At 53.4% G+C, this 18,384-nt stretch overlaps 1 protein-coding gene across 11 annotated transcripts in view; it reads left to right on the top strand.

Annotated features, from left to right (window-relative positions):
- The window catches only part of MAMLD1 (mastermind like domain containing 1), a 110,391-nt gene extending 93,794 nt beyond the window's left edge, over nt 1–16,597 (top strand). For 4 of the 11 annotated variants that reach the window (XM_081222396.1, XM_081222393.1, XM_081222395.1 and 1 more), the window contains 3 exons: nt 5,339–5,461; nt 14,099–14,183; nt 15,171–16,597. In XM_081222396.1, coding sequence (XP_081078522.1) covers nt 5,339–5,461; nt 14,099–14,183; nt 15,171–16,309 — 1,347 coding nt within the window. In that variant the 3' untranslated portion in view covers nt 16,310–16,597. Of the gene's footprint in view, nt 1–5,338; nt 5,462–7,618; nt 7,863–14,098; nt 14,184–15,170 lie in introns of all 11 variants that reach the window. The other 7 variants (XM_081222392.1, XM_081222400.1, XM_081222391.1 and 4 more) reach the window with 2 other exon arrangements.
- Nucleotides 16,598–18,384: the final 1,787 nt, after the last annotated feature.

Below are 18,384 nucleotides of genomic sequence, written 5' to 3'. Positions count from 1 at the left end.
TTAGGTAGTTATTTTCTGCATAGATTCCCACAGATGGATCGTCCCATCTCTTTTGTGTTGATCCTTACCAGTTTCAATCTTAAATGGAGACCTTGTCTTTTTTCAATATGTTTTAAGATCTTCTGATTAACAAGAATAATATATGCTCTTTGTAGTAAACTTTGAAAATGCAGAAAAGTGTAGTGAAAACACAAATCCCATGAGATAATGAAATACATAAATATACAATGTATAAATTAGCCAGGGATAACTGCTGTTAACGTGCTGGAATACACATTATTTTTTTTTCTGTGCCAAAATATGTATTTCACATGACTGGCATTAAACTGTGTATATAGCTTTTTCCTTTTATTGTGAAACGTGACATAGATACAGGAAAGTATTCAAGGCCTATATGAACAGTTTAAAGAAGTATAAAGTGAAAACCTGTGTCACTACTGGTTAGGTTGAGAAATAGAAAATGGTCGACCCCCGAGTAGACCCCGCACCCCTGCTGCCATGTGCCCCTTCTGGTAGAATTAACCACTATCTTGATTCCAACGTTCTCTTGCTTTTCTATATACTTCCACTACTTATTCCTGAGCTCTTCAACAAGCAATCGATTTGTTTTGAAGAACCAAGTGGCAGGCGCCATCTAGGTGCTTAGGCAGCAAAGGGTCACGGTGCCACTATTCAGTGGAGGCTTCCAGAAGAGAAGCTGCTCCCCTCTTAGGGAAGTCAGTGACTAAAGGTACGATGGATCCGGCCATGTGTAGAGCCCACCACCGTCAGGACTCCTGGCGGAGTCATGGGCATGGTACCGGACAGGCAGAAGAAATCTGGCCCGAGGGCTTTTTCTCGCCACAGCCTGCCTCCAGGCCCTCCAGCTTCCAGGTGGAGGTCAACAGAGAACACCTCTGTGGGGTGAAGCAAATCCGGGCAGCAGGATATGGAAGGCAGAGCAGGAAATTCAGCAGCAAATGGTCAAGCCAGATCTCTGCCAGAGTGGAGGAGAGGCAGATACCCAGGGGTGTGGAGGCGGGGTGGCCATCCAGGCATCTGCCTCACTGTGTTGGCCACCCACGTGCACTTCACCTGCCAGTGCCAGAGACCACCTGGGGCTGCTTTTCCTGAGCCTGCCACGTAGACCAAGCTGCCTTTCCACTTTCCCCTCTGCCATTCTGTGATTCAGCTTCCCTGGGGCCTTGGAGTCAGTTAACCCTGGTCTAGCTGCCTTTGAGCTTGGGGTAATGCATTCGCCTTATCCTTGCAGGATTGTGTCTTTAAAAACCAAACCAGACCAACCCCTCACGGGACTTTTAGTGGGGCTTTGTGAGGGAGTGAATTTAGGTGCGTGTATTAGGTCTGCGGTCTCGATCCGGAAGTCTCCAAAGGAAATCCTGCCGCGCCCTTCCTCAGTTGTCTGAATGTGGTGGGTTAGTCGGATGGCTTCTTTGGAGCCCCGGGGCCTGTCAGCAGTGCTTACTGCACGCAGCGGGGAGATACTGGACGGAATGGGGGGAGGATTCGGTGCGCATAAGCAGAAGCGTTATGCTTTGGACGTGGTAGCTGTTCATCATCGTCACCCTCATCATCATGAGATGATAGGAGCCTTCCAGAAGCTGTCAGAGCCTGGCTCCAGAGGCTCTGGCCTCTCGAGAGCTTTGGTATCCTTTGACCCAGTCCCTGACGCTCCTTGCAGCAGTGCTCTTGACCTCACCTTGCTTGTAGGGTGATTCCCAGTGGCCCACGTAGCCTGACCAGACATGCAGTCTTCCTCCTCTTATAACCCAGCGTTACCAACGATGGGCACAGCCCTGGCCACTCTGCAAAAATGCCCCACGGAAGACAGCTCCAGACATTTAAACTTGGAAATACTAACATTCAGTTATATACATTTATAGAGGAAAAATCCAGAAAAGCTGAAAGGAAACTTTTACAAAATGCAAATTTACAGAAGAGATCCAGCAAATGATAGGATTGGTGCTACCTTAGAGGGTTTTTTGCAGAATCTCTCTAATGACCCTCCCACTCCCTGTACCACATGTATCAGAACAGAAATCCCTCAACTTGGAGTTATCCTCATTTTAGGATACAGTTGTTATAAAAGGAAAACAGCACCTGGGTCACACAGTAGCCCACCCAGCAGCCCTTGCACAGCTATGAGACCCTAGCAGCACCCCAGAATCTTTTTGCTGCTGGTCTGCTTATATATCACATTGGCAAAAGTTTCAGTTGGGCAATTGGATCAAGCCAAACTCGGGGCCTGGGCTTTGTGGTCAGACAATGTCTGGGTTCTAGTCTAGGCCCTGGCACTTACTAACGAGTGACCTCCATCAAGCTAGTTGCTTAACCTTTCTCTTTGCGCCTCAGTTTCCTTATCTTTACAGTGGGATCATAACAGTGCCTCCCTCTTCGGATTGTTCTAAGAATTAATTAATTGAAATGACTCCAGGGAAGGGCTGAACCTAGTGCCTTAGATTAAGTTCTCAATAAATGTTTCTAATATTATCATCGTCGTTTATTATTATTATTAGTCTATTTTACAAAGAGATAGGAAAAGTGATAGCTCCACTGAGCTATGTTGGCCAGACCACGCCTTAGAGCATGTTCAGTTCTAGGAGGAGTGGATCAAGATGGTGGAATAGAAGGACGTGCAGCTCACCTCCACCCACAGGACAGTGCCTGGAACGTTGTAAAAGTGCTTGATACACGGCAGAGGTATTATTGTTAATTAAGACTACCACTGACTAACCTTCAGAGAATACAGCATGCAGGCACTACACGTGTGTTAGTTAATTCGGTGAATCCTCATAACCTCTGCCACTCTATGAATGACGCACTTCTATTACTTCCCCTTTACAGATGAGGATATTAAGGCACAGAAAGGTTAGGTAGCTTCCCCTAATTACATAGCTAAGAAGTGGCAAATCCATGATTCAAGCCCAGACCCTCTCTCTCCAGAGCCTGCACTCTTAGCCAGTATGGTGAAGAGCTGTGCTCTCCGTTACGGTCACCAGCATTCACAGGTGGCTATTTAAATTCATTAAAAGTGAATACAATTAAGAACTCAGTTCTTCATTCGCGCTAGACGCATTTCAGGTGCTCTATTGTCGCATGTGGTCAGTGGCTACCATATTGGACAGCGCACATATAGAGCATTCTGTTCTTTCTGGGAGGATGATTCAGCATCATCTCAAAGTTCTGTGGGACTATGCTGCTTTGTTGAGCTTCTACGATTCTATTTCTTACAAAATCTCAGGCTGGAGTTGTATAGCTTTCTCCTAGTGTTATTAATAGATGCATGCTTGTGATATATTGAAATCCCATTTGCATTTGGCCAAGTAGTGTAATGGCAAGGAAGAGGCCAAGAAGTCTGACTCACATTACATTCTCCTGGTTTCCCAAAGCATTACTTCACATTTACAAAGTTGTCTCCTGTCACCTCTGTTTGACAAGTCAGCACATTCATCCATTTGCCCAGAGATCCAGCTTCTTCCACAGCTCTGCCTTGCCCTCTTTGAGCTCTCTGGATAGCATTTAGTACCCTAGCTGTTCATCTCACTCGTGACTTGAACAGCTGGGGCTGCCTTCTGAAGTCAGCCCAGCCGTGAGTGACCTTGGCCTCTGAGAGTCTCTGGCACACGCACCAAGTCTCCAGTTCCTCCTTCTGGGCTCTCTCTGCTCGCCTCTGTTACACGGTTAAAGTAAAGAAAAGGAGGAGTTAAACAGGATTTGTTGCCTGAACTTTCAGGATGAGTAAGTCTAGAAATCAACAAGCTCCCAGAAGTTAGTGGAATTACAGTACACAACTGTAACCTTGTGAATGCACATATATTTCCTTCTGACCTCCATGGCGAAGACTGGACCAAGATCTAAGCCAGTCAATAATCGATAAAGCCAGAGCAGTCATCTGCTTCTTGCAAAGCGTCTGAGTATCTGTGGAGGTTAGTCATAATCTGAGCTCCTTACACCAGAGCCCATTTGTTCTACGGTGAGGTCACAGAATAGCCAACAGCGTGGAATTACTCCAATGTGGATAAAGGACACCCGACTGCTTCTCTCCGTGTGCAGAGAAGGAGCCCTCTTCTCCCAAAGCCAGCAGTTGCTTGGGTTTTAGTCACTCTATAGATCAGGTCCAGGTCTGTACCCACCTTCCTGCTGTGCGTCCTGGGTAAACCTATCTCCACTTCCTTGTCTTGTAAACTGGGGACAGTCGCAAATATATGTGTGTGTGCACAGTTAGTGCAGTAAATGTTAGCCGATGTTATTTCCACGGTGTGATGATGATCTCTGGTCTACTGATGGGTTTTATTAACCCAACAGCGTTGAAAAGAGATGAGTAAATGTGCTTCAAATGAGGGTCAAGGCTCACTTTTATCATTAACCTTCACCCCCAAAAGAAGCCAGCACAGTGCTCACAGGACTGTCATATCCCGAGTGCCTGGGATATCATGCCAAGCTCATAACAGATACAGTCAGTTGGATTTTCCAAATATTTGCTGAACCCTTTGCCTGTGCCAGGCACTGTCTGGGCACCAGAGGGATTTAAAGATGATTAAGACTTGGCCCGACAAGGATGTTCAGTCAGCCAGAGGAGCTGGACCAAAGGAGAGGCAGAATTCCCAGGGTGGATCTCCAAGGACATGCAGGGTTCCAGACGGGAAACTTGGAGAAAGGGCTGTCTGGGCTGGCGAAGCAAGGAACGTGAGCACAGGGGACTGAACACGGGCGGCAGCCTGTCTGGGGAACTCCAAGGACATGGGTATGACTGCGGGGTAGTGTACCTGACACCATGGGACAGGAAACCTGCCTGCCAAGAAGGCAGGAGGCCAAGGGACAAAGCACCCTAATTGCAAAGTTTAGCAGGATGTGCTTGGGGCTCTAAGTGGCTGCAAGCCATTAGAGGGACCCAGGGACAACCTCGTTCCAGCAAGTTCTCTAGCAATCACGGGAAGCCCAGTGGGTGTGAGCTCTGTGAAATCGGGCACCAGCATCAGGCACTATCCATCCCAGGGTCTGATTCTCTGAAATTTGGAATCACGCGGAGCCAGCCAGTCCGAGAGGTAGCAATCACGCCCACCAATTATGTATGGATTGACTTGCTTTTCTGAGATTTTCAGTGATTCCAAAGAGAGAGGTGGGTTTACCTTATGTGTGGAAACCTCTAGGCGTTGAAAAGTCCCAACCACTTTTTCTTTGGAAGCTGGACCTCCCACTTACAGGGCGTGTGACAGCAGTTTCTTTTCCAAAGTAAATAAAACGGAGAAGACACACAAGCATCAGCTACAAAGCTCCTTGTCAGTCAGAGTCAAGACTGAATCTCATCTAGTTTATTTCTTTTCTTTTTTTAACCAAGGATTACACCGGTCCGCGAAGTGCCTGCTCCCATTCTGCTCCACTTGAATGGGTGGCTGCAGCCCCCTTCCCAACCGCTGCCGAAACAGAACTGCCCACACCGTCGGGGCATCTTCTGCTGCTGGTAATTTCCATGTGCCATCTGCAGGGTGTTTTCTGCCTGATGAACTACCGAGGCACTGTGAGCGTATGTTCATGCTGATGGGGGTTCTTGCTTCTTGACCCGTCACTAATATCCTACAAGTCACATGAAGCTACCAGGGATTCCTGAGCAAAAGCTTAAAATGCTTCAGTTCCCTACAAATAAGCCCCACGCATTGCTTTCGGACTGTGTCGTCATGGGGTGGGCAAGGAATCAGACCTCTAGGAATAGTTGCATATCGGGATTGTAAAAACTCCTACGTGGCTATAAAATAGTGTTTTGAATTATCAGGGCACTAGGTATGCAGGCACAAAGAATAGTCCATTGTAGAGAGCAACGTTTCTGCTCATGTCCCAGATGACCTTGGTCCAAGGACAAATTGGAGCTTGACGAAGTGAAGCTTCAGGTGGCCAGTGAGCTCAGCTCTGCACTAATGCACCAGCCCAAGGGGAGGGGCGCCGGGCCCTCTGTAGTTGGCTTATCGTCAGAATGGCAAAGAAGTTTTCTTTCCCACGTGCAGTGAGTTCACTTGCTAAGCGTATTTCACGTGGTTTTTTGGTTTTGTTTTTCTTTGGGGAGAGGGGTGTCATCCCTAAAACTCTCCAAGTAGTTAGGTTTTCTTCCTAATCCCATCTTTAAATATTTATAATGTGTTCTTAAAATTTTGCCTGGGGCTCCCTTGTAAAATCTGGCCTGTACTTTTCTTAATGACGCACTTGAACAGTTTCTACATTTCAAAGCTTGTTTTCCATATGCCAAGCTAATCACACACATGCACACACCATGCCAAACTTCATGTGGACCTGTGAACCAGGCAAACCTGGATTTGAATCCTCCCCTGCTACTAACTAGCTGTGTGACTTTGGGCAACTTCGTTAACCTCTCTGGGCCTCAGTGTCCTCATCTGTAAAATAAGGACAATAATCGTTCCTGCCTCATATACAGCTGTTTCGAGGATTGAGTGAGACTGAGTATTGAAAGCACTTGGGTTAGTGCCTGGTATGTAGCAAATGCTCGATAAATTCAGTGGTGGCAGTTTTTATCGTTAATTCAAATATGGCATCCGAATATCTACTGGCCTGTCATCCATCACAGAGGCTTGCCCACAGTAGGCGCTTAGTCGTGTTTATTGTCATGAATTGAATTGACTCCAACTGTTTAGCTTAGATTCGGAGGATAAATATTTCCCTTTCTACTGGGCTGTTTGATAGACACAGGTGATCACTCAAAGCTCAGGTGTTAAAAGCACGAGAGTGAAGAGGCTGCTTCACGTAGAAAGACCTTCTTCTCAAGGCAGGCTCCCCCTGGTCCTCTTGGGCACCCCTGTGGCCAAGCGCTCGGTGCGCTCGGCAGGATGTCAGAGCTGTCTCGGCAGCTCCTTGGAGTCTTGAGGCTTCCTGTGACGTGGATATCAAGTGTGAGGGTTTTTAATTACCTTTGGCTGAATCATTTGGGTCAGATGTTCAATTCGGGTGAAATCTCTGCCTTCTAAAATATGACGGAAAGGGGAGGTGCCACTCACACGCGAGTCCTGAAACGTGGGGGCCCCAGCAAGGTGAAGTGCAGTGAGGGCTGCCACTCAGGGCTGGGCTGCTGTGTGGTTTCCACTTGACTGCTTGGTTTTGCACTCACCATTTGGTTTTGCAGATTCCTCACCATGTGTCTACACACACGTACCTACAAACCAGTTTAGAATGGTGTGCTCTGTCGCGGGGGAGGGGCGTGGGGAGGGATCGGGATTGGTCAAGGTCATTGCTGATGACCTAGCTTGACTCCCACTTCCAACAAGACAGTGACTGATGGAGGCAGAGGCTCCTTAACTGAGACCCACGGATGAGTAGTAAGTGGTCCAGAAAACCCCTGAGATTATATGTAAGATGTCGGTGGGCTTGGAAGGGGGAAACACCAGCGTAAGTGCTTTTTCTGTGGAGAGAGACCATAGCTTTTAACCGATTCTCAAAGGAGTCTGTGACCCAAGACAACTAAGACCACAAAGCTGTTGGGTTTGGTTGGCCCAGACCAGTTGGTGTGTCTAACCAAGCACCCAGACGACCCCGCTAGGCGGTCAGGGCAGTGACAAGAGCAGTCAGAGGCATGTCGTGGCCATGCCGCTGATGGACTCTTCAATGGTTGTTGTAGACTCATGTAGACAAAGCCTGCAAGCTTGGGGAAGCCAGGCCCCCCCAGGTCAGCCTCGGGCGACAGCCCCCATCCTGCCAGGCCCTGGGGAGTGAGTCCTTCCTGCCCGGCAGCTCCTTTGCTCAGGAGCTGGCCCGAGTCACCTCCTCGTACAGCACCTCAGAGGCAGCGCCCTGGGGCGGCTGGGATCCGAAGGCCTGGAGGCAGGTGCCCGCTCCACTACTGCCTAGCTGCGACGCTGTCGGTAAGTCACTTCCCCCAGCCTCGCTTTCCTCATCTGTCAGCTGGGCACGGTCCCCTGCTCAGCCTGCCTGCCTGCCACACAGGGTTGTTGGGAGGCACAGAGGAGGTGACAGCCCGGCCCGTAAAGCTCTGTTCACCCAGGAGGGATTCCTAGCAGAGAGACCACCCAAGCAAGCAGAGTGCTTCCGGCACCTCAGCCTCATCTCCGGGGCATTGAGTGGGGATCGCCCTGGGCACAGTTGCTCCCTCCCTGCTGTTGGCCTTCCAGCACCCCAGTTCATTCCCTGCCTGTCTGTCCCTGCGGCCAGGCTGTGAGTCCGTGAGGCACAGGGGCTGCGCTTCTGCACCTCCGAATCCCCACCCACCCGCCCCGACCCCGTGCCTGCCTGCTCCATAGCTGGTGGGCGCTCGGGAACTGCCTCTCCCTCCAGCGATCTGCTGTGGACTCTGCGCCCCGAGGTGTTCTTTGACCCCACCTGGGACTCACACACCCCAAGAAGTGGGAAGTTGGATCGCCCCACTGGAGGACTGGTAGCCCTGGGGGAGGGCAGGCAGAAGGAAGCCGAGCCAAGCCTGTCCAAGATGGCTGTGAGTTTGCATCATCCTGCAGATTCTAAAAGAAATGGCTTGACTTGCCCTAAGGAGTCACGTTAGTGGTCATGAGAGCAAGATGGTGGACGCCAGCCAGAGCGGGCCTTTGCAGAGAATTTCGTTTGGCTCGTGGAGTTGTTGTTCTGGTGCATGAAATATCAGTGTGTACAGGATGTCAGACCTCTCTGCAGAGAAAGCTGGAGAAATGAGCATTGGCTGAGTGATAGTGATCTGAAGATGCTCATCCAGCTGAAAGGACCTCCGGGATTCTGGCCTTTAATGGAAATGCTGCTTCGGTACGTGAGGCCTTGCTCTCCCCATCCCACCTGCCTCGGCCCGCAAGAACAAGCAGTGCTTTCCATTCAAGGGCTATCGATTTTTCTCTCTCTTTTTTTTCCCCCCTTTTCTCTGTGTGCTCTCAGAGTCACAGTGCTCTTTGGCTTGTCCAGCACAGAGCTGCCAGGGAAACAGAATTAACAAAATGGATGGGGACATCGTCCACTCAGGATGTCTCTGAGTTCCACCCTGGTCTGACCTGTTTTTCCCTGTCCCCAAAAGGCAAAAAATGAGGGATCCAAGCTAGCTTGCCTCGAGAGAATTCATTTCCCACCTTATTATCTCTCTTCAAAGCCAAGCCAGGCCTTCCAACCCTGCACTGGAGGCGGGGGGGCGGGGGGCGGAGGCTTGGCCCTCAGATCTTCCCTACGAAGCTTTGGAAGTTGGGCCCACCTCGGGGGGCTTTGAGGGACAGGACCTCCAGCTCAGCCATGACTCAGGAAGACCAGACACAGTGTGAGACGGAGGATGCAGGCACCCCAGGGGAAGAAGAAAGGCGAGCTGCAAAGACATTTGTTTTCCTTTGCGGCCAGATCAATCCCAGCATGTAGACCCAGCCCTTCCGGGACCAGGCAGCCCTGAAACCACCGAGATGGAGGTGGAGTCAGGAGAGAGTTCGTATAGTTGGAGGTCAACTGCAAAGGCAGAAAATGGAAAAGAAAAAAGCTGAACTACAGCTCTGGTCATTTTCGATGGCGTTGATTTTGTAAAGTCCCCAGTGGCAGCTTCAGATCGGTTCAAACCCAAGGGCAGCATCATGACCGTGGGGGTGGTCCGTGTCTCCTGCTCCAGAGGCCCCAAGGGTCAAAGAAAGACCCCAGCAGGCCACTGGTGCCCCGGCCTCCGAGTGTGGCAGGTTCCCATGTACCCTGAGGGCCCCATGGCCTGAGCCTGGGTTTCTGCTGTGCCCGCCCACTCCCCATCCCTTCACTCTGTATTCTCTTCAGTAGATGTGCCACCATTGGCAATGATTTTCTTTGATTGATTTGCTTGCGTCTTGTCAGTTGCCCCCTCCATTGTAAGCTTCATGAGAGCAGAGACACACAGTGCCACCCCCATGCCTGGGACAGAGCCTGGCCCATGGTAGACCCGTGAGAAATGTCCATCAGCTGACTGACAGAGGGGCTCACCAGGCTGCCAGGTAAACCCTATATCTTCCCACCCGGAGTCAGGGAGGCTGCCCTCCGGGCAGGGAAAGGCATTGAGCAGAGGCCTGGGGAAAGGGCAGGTGTGCGGCCGCCCCTCTCCCCACCCTGGCCTTGGCCTCTGAGGTCCGCAGGGAAGAGTGGTGGCCTGATGGCCCACTCAGCACTCCTGTGTGGAGGCACTCTGGAGAAACTGAGTCACGGGCTCAGAGAGTTAGGAGCGGGGTTTAGGAAGCACTGAAGCTGGCCTGCCATTCGCTGTGGGCAGCCCATTTCTGAAGGACACCTGAGGAGAGTTTTAGCCTAAGAGCATCCACACCCCCTCAAACAGGGCTTTGGGTCTGAGGAGGCCCCATCCACGGGCGTGTGGGAGTCCCTAGAGTTCAGATCTCCATGCAGAACGCTGTCTTCCTGTCATTTCAAAGGAAAAGTCACAAGAGTGGGTGAGTTGTTTCCAAATTTGGCTTCCCAAAACCACAAAAGAAGGTGCTTTTCCTATTGGAGGAAGAAACAAACCAACCAACCCACACACTAGAGCTCGCTAACCTTTGAACCTTTAACACAGAGGCGAGTGGCTTCTGCTGTGGCAGGCTGGCTCTGCGTGGGGCACCCAGGGCCTTGTCTACTGGGAAAGGAGAAGGAGCTGCCTGGTGCTGGAAAAAGAAAGCCCCTCCCCCTGCCCCTTTCCCCCTCCCCCTCCTCCCCCTCCCCCTCTTCCCCCTTCCTCCTCCTCTTCCTCCTCTCTATCTCCCTCTCCCCCCTCCCCTCCCTCTCTCCCTCCTCTGTCCTCCTGTCTCTCTCCCTCCCCCGTCCTTCCCTCTCTTAACTGTGCTGCACAAAATAAGGCTTCAGATCCGTCCCTGCGTTCCCCCAGAGCTATTCCCTTGGAGTCCCCTTCCCAGTCAGAATGCTCTCCTCTTGGGGATCGTGGGGCAAGTAACTTCAGGCCGAATCTGCCCGAAACGCAGGAACCCTGTGTGCGCATCCGTGTGGAAGGCTTGCTGATATTCTGCCTCTGCCTCATCCCCCATCCAGTTAGGGCGTCCCTGGGTCTTATGAAGTGGTTGAATCAGTCATGAGACCGTTCTTGGCCTGCAGTGGGGAGAGGACGCATCAGGTGTGTGCTCTGGGGATCACAGGAGACATCCTCCTGTGGTGGCCAAAGGGTGAGGCCCATAGGGCGGCCTGGCCTCCCGGGGGGCCCAGTGTTGGGCTCTGCTGTATTGGGGTTCGGGCCGGCCCTTTGCCTGTCTCTCCTGCCTGTGCCTATAGCACCCGCAGGGGAACACTAGCCCTCAAGCGAGCCCCCAGAGCTTCCTGGGCATCAGCATGAAGCTCCTAGAAAGGCAGCCCCAGGACTTCCTGGATCACCATCCTGGCCGAGGCCTGTCTGTGAAGGTGGCCCCTTGGGCAGGTGGGAGGAGGAGCCAGGGCCCTCGTTCCTGGGGAGACTTCCTTCCGGGGACCGCGTGGGGAAGCACACCTAGGCTCACACAGGGCCCACCTGACGCTGCCCCGCCGGCGTCACCTGGTACAGCAGCACCCAGCTCCATGACAACCGACCACAGCCCTAGGAAAAGCAGTCCCTGGATGAGCCCCTCCATAACCATGCTGGTGAAAAGCCACAGGTTGCCTGGGCCATCCTTCAGAGTGTCCATCACTAAGCAGCCACTTTCAGCCACTGCTTCCTCCTGGTCACTGAAAACATTTGTCATTTCCTGTTTTCTCCATTTTCCAACGATTCTAATTGTCAGTGTCAAAAGGCAACAACTGTTTTCTTGGGGCTTATCTTTGGAGCACATTGATTCAGAACAAAGGATGGGGGCCTCCGTCTGCAAAACAAAGGAAGCAGCCTCCTCGGGAGGCCTGGAGAGAATGCTCTGGTTGCTCTGCCAGGGACAACAGGACAGGCCAGGAGCAGAGGGCTGGCGGTGCCCCCCGGATGCCCCAGCAGCGTGAAGAGACCCCCGCTTGATGGCGGCACCCCAGGATGGCAGAGTCCCGTCCCCCAGGCCGGCATCGGCCGTGCTCTTTGGACTTGGGAGTTTCTGTAGCCGTGCCACTCACCAGACTTTCGCTTAAACTCTGGATGCTCTGGATTTTTTGTGCTTCCTTGGATGAACACTGGCCAACATCCCGTTGTCCCTGTAACTGTGGGCCATTCGAGAAGCACTCCCTTTCATCTGGCAGACACTGCCCACTTCCGCCACTCTGACCTCTGCCCCAGCCTCGCCTTCACTTTGGTTTCCCAGGCCCTGGGGGTGTCTTTCCTCTCTACCTCCTTCCCTTTGGACTCTTCTGCCTGTCCCCTGCTTTGTCTTTGGTCGCACTCTGTAGCCTCCACCTGCCCTTCCCCCACTCTGTACAACTTTCTGTTATTTGAAGAACCTAACAGAGCAGCTGGTGGGGATGGAGTTAGGGCTGGTGTAGACAGCAGGGCACAGGAGCCAGTTCCTGGGAGCAGCGGGCTGGGGAGGCAGACGCACTGGATCTGCAGTTAGGAGACAGTGCACTTCCCCAGCTGTGTCGCCTTGAGCGAGTCATTTACCCTCTGTGAGCCTCAGCTGTCATGTCAGTAAGCTGGGGCCATAGGTCTTCTGCTCAGATCTCCTAGGGCTGGTGGGAGGTTCGCTGGGAAGAACAGAGGTGAGAGGGCCGCCTTCAGAAACGCCTGAGCAGCTCAGGCAGAGCTCAGGGCTCCCGCAGCTCCCCCAGTTCCCGATGGGGTGGCCCTGGGTGGTCACGTGACCCCTGTGCTCCTGAAGTCCTGTCTCCCCACCCCACGCTTTAGCAGGAAGATGGCAGCTCCAGGGCAGAAGAACAGCATCCCTGACACCCACCTCCCAGCAGCCCCAGGGGAAGGGGGACAAGAGCGCGGACAGGAAGCAGGCTGAGGGCGGGATGCTGAAATCGCTTGCGGTGTGGTCCGCCCACTGCCACGTGTTTGTCCTCTCTGCCTTGGCAGGAACCGAGGCCAAGAACTGCCCGACAGGCCTGGGCGCCGGGCACTCTCGCAAGCGCCGGCCCTCCAAGTGCAGAGAAGCAGGCCCCGGGCAGCCTGTGTTGTCGGGTCAAGTCTTCTGGCATCTGGGGGGCGGGGGATGCAGTTCCGAAAGTAAACTCAGGGAGGTGTGCTCCCCGACAGAGCTGCCTTGGTTGGTGGCGCAAGAGGAAGCAGACTTCTTGAGAAGGGGACAGAGGCGGCAGCGGGTGAGCACTGGACTGGGAAGCAGACCTGGGGCCCAGTCACAACCTGGCACCGAATGGCTGAGGGGCTTGGGGCCAGTTGTGCCTTCCCGCGGCCCTCAGCTGGCTCTCTCGCGGCTGTCCCCTTGAGCGGCTCCCAGCCTCAGGGCTGGGACTGCAGCCCTCAAGCGTGGCTCCTGCCCCTGCCCACCCAGCTTGCAGATGGGAGACCGGGAGCCTGTTCCCATCGCCCATGTGCGGCCAGTCAGGCAAGCGAAGGGAAGCTGGGACTGAGTGGCTACTCCGGGTGTCGGACAGTGCGTCCATGTGATCGTGTGATCATCCTGCCCTCCGTGCCAGGACCACCCAGAACAAGCCTTGACCCTTCCCCATGCCAGCCCCGACATCCCCGGTTCGCTCAGCCATTCTTTGCCCTCGTGGTTGGGAGTCCAAGCCCTACGTCCATCACTTAGTGTCCTCCGAGTGCGGCCAGTTTGTCTGGGTCTCCCCGAGGCTGGCATGCCCAAGCTCTTGTCAGCACCGTAGACATGGTCTGGCCAAGGCAGAGTAGTGTAGGACTGTCACCTCCCTCCTCTACATCCTCTGCTTCTATTAATGCAGCCTAATGTCACATTTGCTCTTTTGGTGACCACATCTCACTGCTGCCCCATCCTGAGCAGAAGGATGTCCAGAATGCCTAAACCTTTTTTCTCCGTGCTCTTGCTGTTAAGCTCTGTGTCTCCCGCCCTATCCTACGCTGTTGCAGTTGGGTTCTTAACCCAGGTGCAGAATCCTACTTTTATTTATACCTGCGGAGTTTTGCTTGGGAGGGTGGGGCATGCATGCGAGTGTGTGTTGGTGTGTTCACTCATGCTTTCTGCTACACCAAAGCCAAGTCCTGAGTCCCCACACAGAGAATCCCAAGGCTAGTATTTCTTGGTAGCCCTAATCTAACACTTCTTTTTCATCTTCTATTTAGCAAGAGAAGCAGAAATCAGGTCTTATGGCAATGACCCCTGAACAGCGGAGTGCATATCTCGCCCAACAGATGAGTCAATTTCAAGGTAAGCACTTAAAGTCAATGTTCTCGAAAGGGTGGGCCAGGGGCAGTGTGTGTGAGGTTGGGGGAGAATTCATTCCAGCATAAACAGTTACTGAGATGTTTCTGAAAAGCATTGAGGGAAAGAGAGGAGGTCTGCAAGGCACTTCCAGAGCAGCCTGGTTGGATCTGTCACATGGAAAGCTTAAGTAGAGTCCCAATTAAACGCTCAGTCTTAATGACTCTGAAATCACCGTTTGATTCAAGAGATTGATTCCACCGTGGCATCTATGACTGTAATCAACATTGATTGGCCGCAGATACAGCTGTTAGCCAAAATCCAGACATGGTCTCTGCCAGACTAGCAGGGGAGACGTGCGTTAAGCAGTCCTCCCCAGCCAGTAGTGACGTTGGACCAGGCCAAGGGTATTCTTGCCTGGGGTTTGGGGGAAGCTGCTTGCCCTCCAACAGGTGTTCAGCAGCTTCACTGTAGCCCAGTGACCAGCAACGGCCCATTGCTCCTGCATTCTCTTGCAAAAACCCCTGTTCCTTTGGGCCTGATACCAGCTGAATGTCCCACCTGTCCAGGCTGGAGTGGCATGTCAGGCACACTTCAGCCGCAGGGACAGGACGGACAAGTTCCAGAAAGGCCAGTGTCAAGGAGTGGACGGACATCCTTCAGGGGGTGGGTGGTGCCAGGCCTGTGTACGGATACTGAGTAGAAAAGTAGACCCAGACCCTGGCTTCACGGAGCTTACAACCTACTGGCATTTTCAGTCCAACATGATCTGCTCTTGGGTGGAGGGGGAGCCGTGAGCACAGACCCAGGGGGTCTAGGAGGGCTTCCCCCAAGAACTGCAGTCCGGGCTGAGGGTGGAGGAACCAGGGATGCTCGGGAAAAGCCCAGGGCGGAAGGTGAGAGGTCAGTGCTGGGCCGGAGGCTCCCTGCCAGCAGCTGCGGCCCAAGTTGAAGATGCCTCTGGAACCGACCCCCACTTCTCTCTTTCTGTAGCCGTCCAAGATCAAGTCACCTCCAAGTGTAGCCGGACCAAGGCAAGCTCCCCACCCAGCCAACCCATGATGCCACCCGGAGCTGCGCTCCTCCAGAGCAGTCTGAGTCCAGGAATGGTCCCACCTGCTAGGCACCAGAGCCGGGAGGGCGTGGGCCTGATCTCACCAACTCCAGGCAAGCAGCAAGGGATTTTCAGCTCCAGCCCCCAGTTTCCCACACCCTTGCGCTGGAGCCACAACCCCGCGGGCAGCCCCGGGTCCACCTGCCGGCGCACGCGGATTCCCAAGGCCGCCCCCACGGGAGTGCCCCTGCCCGGCTTCTGTCCCAGCCCCCTGGGCAGCCAGCCCCTGAGTCCCCACCAGCTCAGACAGCCCTGCGTGCCAAGAGTGCCCACCGTGCTCCACAACGCTGCCTGGGTGGCAGCAGCAGCAGCTGTGAGCACCGCGGTGTTGAGGGGGCCACCCCCGAGGCAAGCAGCCCATGGCATCCAGCAGCGTTTCCATAGCAACTCCCTCTTTGCCAAGGCCCCCGGGAGAGTCCCCCCGGGAGCCCCAGCGTTTCCATCACAACAGGCAGTTGTGTCCCCCAGTCAGGTGGCCCCGGGAGGCAGACCCGGCCAGAAGGTGGGTGCTGCCCCCGCCAACCCCAGCTTCAGTCTGCTGGGCCACCAGAGCCTCAGACAGAGCCCGCTGCGGGGTCCCGTGCCTGTGCTGCACGCCACCAAGTCCCTCCAGCAAGGCATGGCCAGCTTCAGGCCCATGAGTCCCATCCAGGGCATCGAGCCACCAAGCTATGTGGCTGCCACCGCTGCCGCCGTCGCCGCCTCCACCATCGCTGCCAGCCCATCCCCTGGTCCATTCAACAGCATGGGGAGCCCCCCTGAGTTGCCACCCTATGCCTTGTTGCCCCAGGCCTCACTGAACGATCTCATTTCACCCCCTGACTGCACTGAGGTGGATTTCATCGAAGCTCTCTTGAAAGGCCCCGGCGTGAGCCCAGATGAAGACTGGGTGTGCAACCTGAGGCTGATCGATGACATTCTAGAACAGCATGCTGCTGCCCAGACTGCCGCAGCCCAGAGTGCCGGCCACGTCCCTGAGCAGGCTGGCCACATCCCCCAGAATGTTGGCGAGCTTTAAACTCCCAGAGAAACCTCCACGTGGCCATCACTCCGGGGAGTGGTGTGAGTCCACAGCAAATTCGCAGCTGGTCCCACGTAGCCACACGCTTGTTGCCTCATTACAATTTGAGGGGCGTCAGCCCACGCCCACCCCTCTCTCTACCTGTGACAAAATGGAAAGCTGGTGATTTTTCAAGCTACCTGTACATATCTGAAAATTTTGTAAATGGTTTTCCTAAACATTCACGACAGAAGTATTTATACTTCGTTTTGTGACTTTGTAAATAAAGTGACGGCTTTTCTTTCAGTAGAGTTGTGTTCATTATGCATTGTCTGTGTTTATTCTACATTGTTGCAAATACGCAGACTGTGTTGCTCACTCCAGCCCTACCTTATCACCAAGGTGGTGGAGTCATGTACGCTTTAGATGCAGTGGTGGATGTGATCAAGAGGTGTTGTGCAAACTGACAAATACCAAATAGAAACTCACTTGGCCATGTATTTCCATTTCCACTAAAACTTCTGTCGCCCTGTGTGGTCCCCTACCTCTTTCGCAAACCTTTCAGTCTCTGCTGCCTCTTTCCTGATGAGCATATTACAGCACAAGCCGTTTTATCGTCAAGTGCCCCTCAGAGGAATTATTTGCCAGGAGGCCGGAGAGTTCTGTAGATTTGGGAGAAGCAAAGAGAGAATGTGTGAGCTGGGCAGTGTCTGAGGATCTTGAGGATCCTCCCTTTATCCCTCAGACGGTTGGCCCCTACTCCAGCAGCACCTTGCAGGGTGGAGGTGAGATGTCCCTGGTTTAAAGCCTTTCGCTATTTGTTTTGATGTAAGGCTCTGTGGTCTGGGGGAAAATGAGTCTGTAAACATTAATTGTTGATTCGGGCTTTGTCTTTGATGGTTTCTATCTGCAATTATCGTCATGTATATTTAAGTGTCCGTTATAGAAAACCCACACCCACTGTCCTGTAAACTTTTCTCAGTGTCCAGACTCTGTGTAATCACATTTTAATTGCCACCTCGTGTTTCGCCTCTACATTTGAAATCTGGCGTCTGTTTCAAACCAGTGCGTTTTTTCTTCGTACTGTAATAAACAGCCAGGAGAAAAGTGCCTCTATGTTTTCATTTCTCCAGGGAGCATTCAGTATCTACAAACCCCTGTCAGCTAAGCCTGCTAGTGTCCTTCGGGCCTTTCTGAGGCCACTCCCTGTCTTGGGATGCTTGGGTACCGAGGGGAGAGGGGTGAGAAGTTTGTGTAGCGTGTGCCGCGATCCTTTCACATCACAGCGTAGAAGCACATCATTTCTGACTCGAACGCCTCCTTCTACAGAGGACGAAACAGGGGAGCCGCTAAGGTGACTGCGCTGGGGGTAGAGGGCAGGGGGAGGCTTGCGCTGAGAATCTAGACTCTCCCACCACCATCCTCTTTCCACTGAGAGGGTGACAGACCCAACTAAAGATCCAGCTCCTCCCACGTAAGGGGGACCCACATAGGGCGGCTGGAAGTTGTCCATCACTTCACAGAGAGAGTCAGGAAGAGCCTGGTGAAGGCGTGGTCCCCGGAGAGAAGGGTCTTCCGGCCTCCTCGTCCCCTGCCCCTGCCCCAAAGTCTACGCTAAGGCCAGCCCTGTTCGTTCTTAGCACTGGAGCCGGTAGAGCTCAGCAGCCTGGGGTGCTGAGCGGACCGGACGCTGGGGCTGTGCCGGCGTCCCAACCCCGTCAATCTCCAGAAGCCCCGCCCATGGAGCCCCGCCCCGACCTGCTACCCAATCCCCGCTCGGCCTCCTCCTCTCCCCTCCCTCCCCGCCAGCAGTTGCAGGCAGCATCTCGGCTGCAGGCTGTTTCCAATTTAAACTGCACGAAAACAACAGGGACTACTGTCACCTCACACTCGGGCCCCTCCCTCACAGCAAGAAAGTGGCTTCCAACAGAGCTTCATCGAAATGTGGCCTCATTCTGAAGGGGACCCTAAAAAGATGGGTGGGACCTGTGCCTTTCCCACGAGGTGGCCGGGATCTGGCGCGTAGGTGGCAGGGGCGTTGCAGATGGAACCACATCTCCGCAAAGGTAGTGAGGAAGCTAGTTGGGAACCGC

The sequence above is a fragment of the Mesoplodon bidens genome, assembly GCF_964165515.1.
Source record: "Mesoplodon bidens genome assembly, chromosome: X".
Lineage (NCBI taxonomy): Eukaryota > Metazoa > Chordata > Mammalia > Artiodactyla > Ziphiidae > Mesoplodon > Mesoplodon bidens.
The sequence above is the reverse complement of the archived record's forward strand: the minus strand, read 5'-3'. Positions and strand labels throughout refer to the sequence as shown.